The sequence below is a fragment of the Malania oleifera genome, chromosome 4 (genome assembly GCF_029873635.1).
Source record: "Malania oleifera isolate guangnan ecotype guangnan chromosome 4, ASM2987363v1, whole genome shotgun sequence".
Taxonomy (NCBI): Eukaryota; Viridiplantae; Streptophyta; class Magnoliopsida; order Santalales; family Ximeniaceae; genus Malania; species Malania oleifera.
This window is the reverse complement of record NC_080420.1, coordinates 106963865-106967779: the sequence shown is the minus strand read 5'-3', so window position 1 is coordinate 106967779 and position 3915 is coordinate 106963865. Positions and strand designations below refer to the sequence as shown.

The 3915-nt window shown below is 37.5% G+C and overlaps 1 protein-coding gene across 1 annotated transcript; it reads right to left on the bottom strand.

Moving 5' to 3' along the window:
• Positions 1-593: 593 nt before the first annotated feature.
• On the bottom strand, positions 594-1442 carry LOC131153926 (germin-like protein subfamily 1 member 7). Its single transcript, XM_058106371.1, has 2 exons — positions 1301-1442; positions 594-1060 (listed from the first exon to the last, which is right to left on the bottom strand). The coding sequence occupies exons 1-2, from the start codon at positions 1440-1442 to the stop codon at positions 594-596; spliced, it is 609 nt and encodes a 202-aa protein (XP_057962354.1).
• Between the last annotated feature and the right edge of the window lie 2473 nt (positions 1443-3915).

Genomic DNA, 3915 nt, shown 5'->3' with positions numbered 1-3915 from the left:
AAAGTCCAAGGAAATTACATTCATAGTTAGACTATGAATTTGATGAGGAAATGAAAAACCATGTCAAGATTTGGTAAAAATCGATGAAGAAAAAAGAACTAATAAAATTGCTTGAAGATAAGGGCCATATACGCAGGGAAACCTTAAAGGACCGTTCTATACGAAAATTTGAAACCCAATTATGGACGCCACATTAACACTTGATTCATGCAAGTGATCGTCACACCTTGTTAGGTTTAAATTCCACTTATATGGGTGTTGGAACATTTTTTGGGTAAAAATATTAACATAACATCTTGTGGTTGTTGGGTTCTAAATTTTAGGTGGACGAACCATTCCATCTAATCAAGTATTTTTACATACATGCATTAAGGCACCCTCCTACATAATTGATGATGAAACATCAGTCAAACAAAATAACTTATTAGTGGGAGAATGATTAAATAACGTTGCAATTTTACTATAGCCAACCATGCTAGCTTTATTCATAAATATACCATGTATGAAGGTAAGCTAGGTATAACATATCTATCTGGATCATAATTAAATGATAGCACTGTCCATATACGACGGATTAACAAGTTTTGATTTAATTAGAGAGCGTTGGAAAACCACGTTAGGTTTTGAAGACGTTCAACGGCGTCCTCGTCCAGTTGAAAGGCCTTGGTGAGGACGTCAGGGTCAATGCTCGAGTTTGAACCAAAGATAGTATTTGCGACGGTGGTGACACCCCCATTTTGGCTGCCAAAGCTGGCCATGGCCACCGCGCTGGTGTTGCCGAGATTGAGCTGGAAGTGGATGAGACCCATTGGAAAAACAGGATCTAAGATCTCGGAAGCGCGGGGGTGGAAGTGCGGCGGGTTCACGCCGCCGGGGGCGAAGTCGACGCGGGCTATGGAGACGCCGAGAGTGTTGAGCCCCGGAACGACGTCGTCGTTGAAGATGGTGACTAGTGAGCCCAGCGGGTTTGAGGTGTTCCTGGGCATATGGATCCCGGATGCGAAGAAGTCATCTGCTGTTGCGAGTTGCGGGTCTTTGCAGATTTTTCCATTTACGAACACTGTCCACGCATGCAAATTAATTAGCAGATGCATATGTGCATGCAAGAAACAAATTAAAAAAAACTAGGTGCAGTTAGCAGTAATTAAGTATATGTCAGAGATATATATGTATATATATGTGTGTGTGTGTATCTATATATATATATATATATATATATGTGAATGAATTAAGCAATCAACACGTGAATGAATTGAAGATGGATGGAGAGGTAAATTAAGAGGCAAATGTTTAAATTAACCAGCATCATTGGTGGAATTAACAGCAACGCAGAAATCCTGCAGCGGGTTCGGGTCTGCGGCAAAGGCAACTGAGCAAGCCAAAGCCAACAGTACTGCAAGTTGTACAGTTGAACACCCATGGAAGTACGAATGAATACCCATTTTCACGGATGTTTTAAGAAGTATTCTCTCTCTCTCTCTCTCTCTCTCTCACTCTCACTCTCTCACGCACACACGCTCAGAAGCACGCACAAGTGCTGTGGGCAACAGATTAATGCAATTCGAGGAGGTGATGAGGTATATTGCTACAAGAACAAAGGGCAGCTATATATACTTACAGATCAGATGTAAGATAGGGGTCCATATATGAGTTGTTCTAATTAATTAGCTAACATATTTTCCGTGTGTGGCAGCCGCAGACTGCCGTGGTTAGCTTTTTTTGATATATTAATTGTTTGATCAGGGTCGACCTAGAGCTACAATAATATTATTCTTCAACAACTACATCGATACGTACATGCACCGTCTCTCTCTCTCTCTCTCTCTCTCTCTCTCTCTAGATTTTCCATCACCATGCATCTAGAATGTTAGTCAATATTAAACAGCTTATACTATACACCAAAACATTAATCCAATTTTTCAAAAAAGAAAAGAAAAAAAATTCATTAATTAATCTTGTTTTTCTGAAAGGTAATGAAAGTACTTTTATTGAGGAAGGAGTTGTAACTATAGAGAGAATGTGTAGGAAAAATTTGTAAAGAAATGCTTTGGTTGAGAGAAAAAATTAGGTTCTCAAGAGAAACCGCCACAAATAGTTTTGTCACTAAAAATAAAAAAATATCGCGGGAAAATATTTTGCACGCATAAATTATCCCGGAAAAATATTAGCGACGATTTCTTCGGTATTTTTGACGAATTAAATCCGTCACTAAAAAGACTCTTATTAGTGACGATTAAATAACCGTCATTACTTTTATTTTAAAAAAAATTAAAAATAATAATTTCACAATATTAGTGACGAATCTTCAATTTCGTCATTATTAGCTCTTTATTAATGATGGATTTGGGAAGCGTCATTAATATTTATTTTATTAAAAAAAATAAAATAAATTTATTTCTCAATATTAGTGACGAATCTTAAAATTCGTCACTATTAGCTCATTATTATTGACGGATTTGAGAATCGTCACTAATACTTCTTTTTTTAAAAAAAAAATGAACAAAAATTTATTTCACAATATTAGTGATGAATCTTCAATTTTGTCACTATTAGTCCCTTATTAGCGACGGTTCACAAATCCGTTATTAATACTTCTTTTATTTTAAAAAAAAATTAAAAAAATTTATTTCACAATATTAGTGATGAATCTTAAAATTCGTCACTATTAGCCGATTATTAGTGACGGATTTGGGAACCGTCACTAATACTTTTTTTATTTAAAAAAATAAAAAAAAAAAATTTATTTCACAATATTAGTGACTAATCTTCAAATTCGTCACTACTAGTCAAATATTAGTGACGGATTTAGGAACTGTCATTACAAGTTTTTTATTTCAAAAATATGAAAATAATTTATTAAGCACTATTAGTGACGGTTAAAAAAATTCGTCACTAATAGTCTCGCATTGAAAAACCCACGCGGGTTCCCCCAATCTCCCTCTATTCCCTCCTATCCTCCTCCTTTCCCTCCATCTCTCAATCTCTCTCATCAGTCTCTCCATCTCTCTTTGTCACCGCTGCTAACGCTTCGGATCCGTCCCCGTCGCCCTTGCCGAGGAGATCAATTGCCGGAAGCCTTCAAGGTATGTTTACTTCTCTCAATCTCTCCATCTCTAAATCTCTCAGCTCTCTCTCTCTCTCTCTCTCTCTCTCTCTCTCTCTCTCTCTCTCTCTCTTCGTCGCCACCGCCCGTGACGCTCTGGATCCGTCCCCGTTGCCTTCGCAAAGAAGATCAACCACCGGAAGCCTTCAAGGTATGTTTCTTTGAACTATGATTTGAAGAATGTGTTTTTGTTTTTTTGTTTTTTTTTTTTAATTTTTCATGTTTATTATGTGTTGGCGTTTGTTTCTTTGTCTGTATACCACCAAAACTTATAATGTGGTTTTATGATTTTGAACACTTTGAAGCTGTCAAAATACAAAGAAAATGAGAACCATCCCCCATCTCTCTCTCCATCTCTCTTTGTTGCCGCCGTTGACCCTTCGGATCCGTCCCCATCACCTTTGCCAAGGAGATCAATTGCCAGAAGCCTTCAAGGTATGTTTACTTCTCTCAATCTCTCCATCTCTAAATCTCTCTGGTCTCTCTCTCTCTCTCTCTCTCTCTCTCTCTCTCTCTCTCTCTCTCTCTCTCTCTCTCTCTCTCTCTCTCTCTCTCTCTCTCTTTATGTCTTTCCATTTCTCTTCGTCTCCGTCGCCGTTGACGCTCTGGATACGTCCCCGTCGCCTTCACTGAGGAGATCAACTATTGAAGGCCTTCAAGCCTTCAAGGTATGTTTCTTTGAACAAGGATTTAAAGAATGTGTTTTTGTGTTTTTTTTTCTTCAGTTTTTCATGTTTATTATGTGTTTGTGTTTGTTTCTTTGTTTGTATACCACCAAAACATATAATGTGGTTTTATGATTTTGAACACTT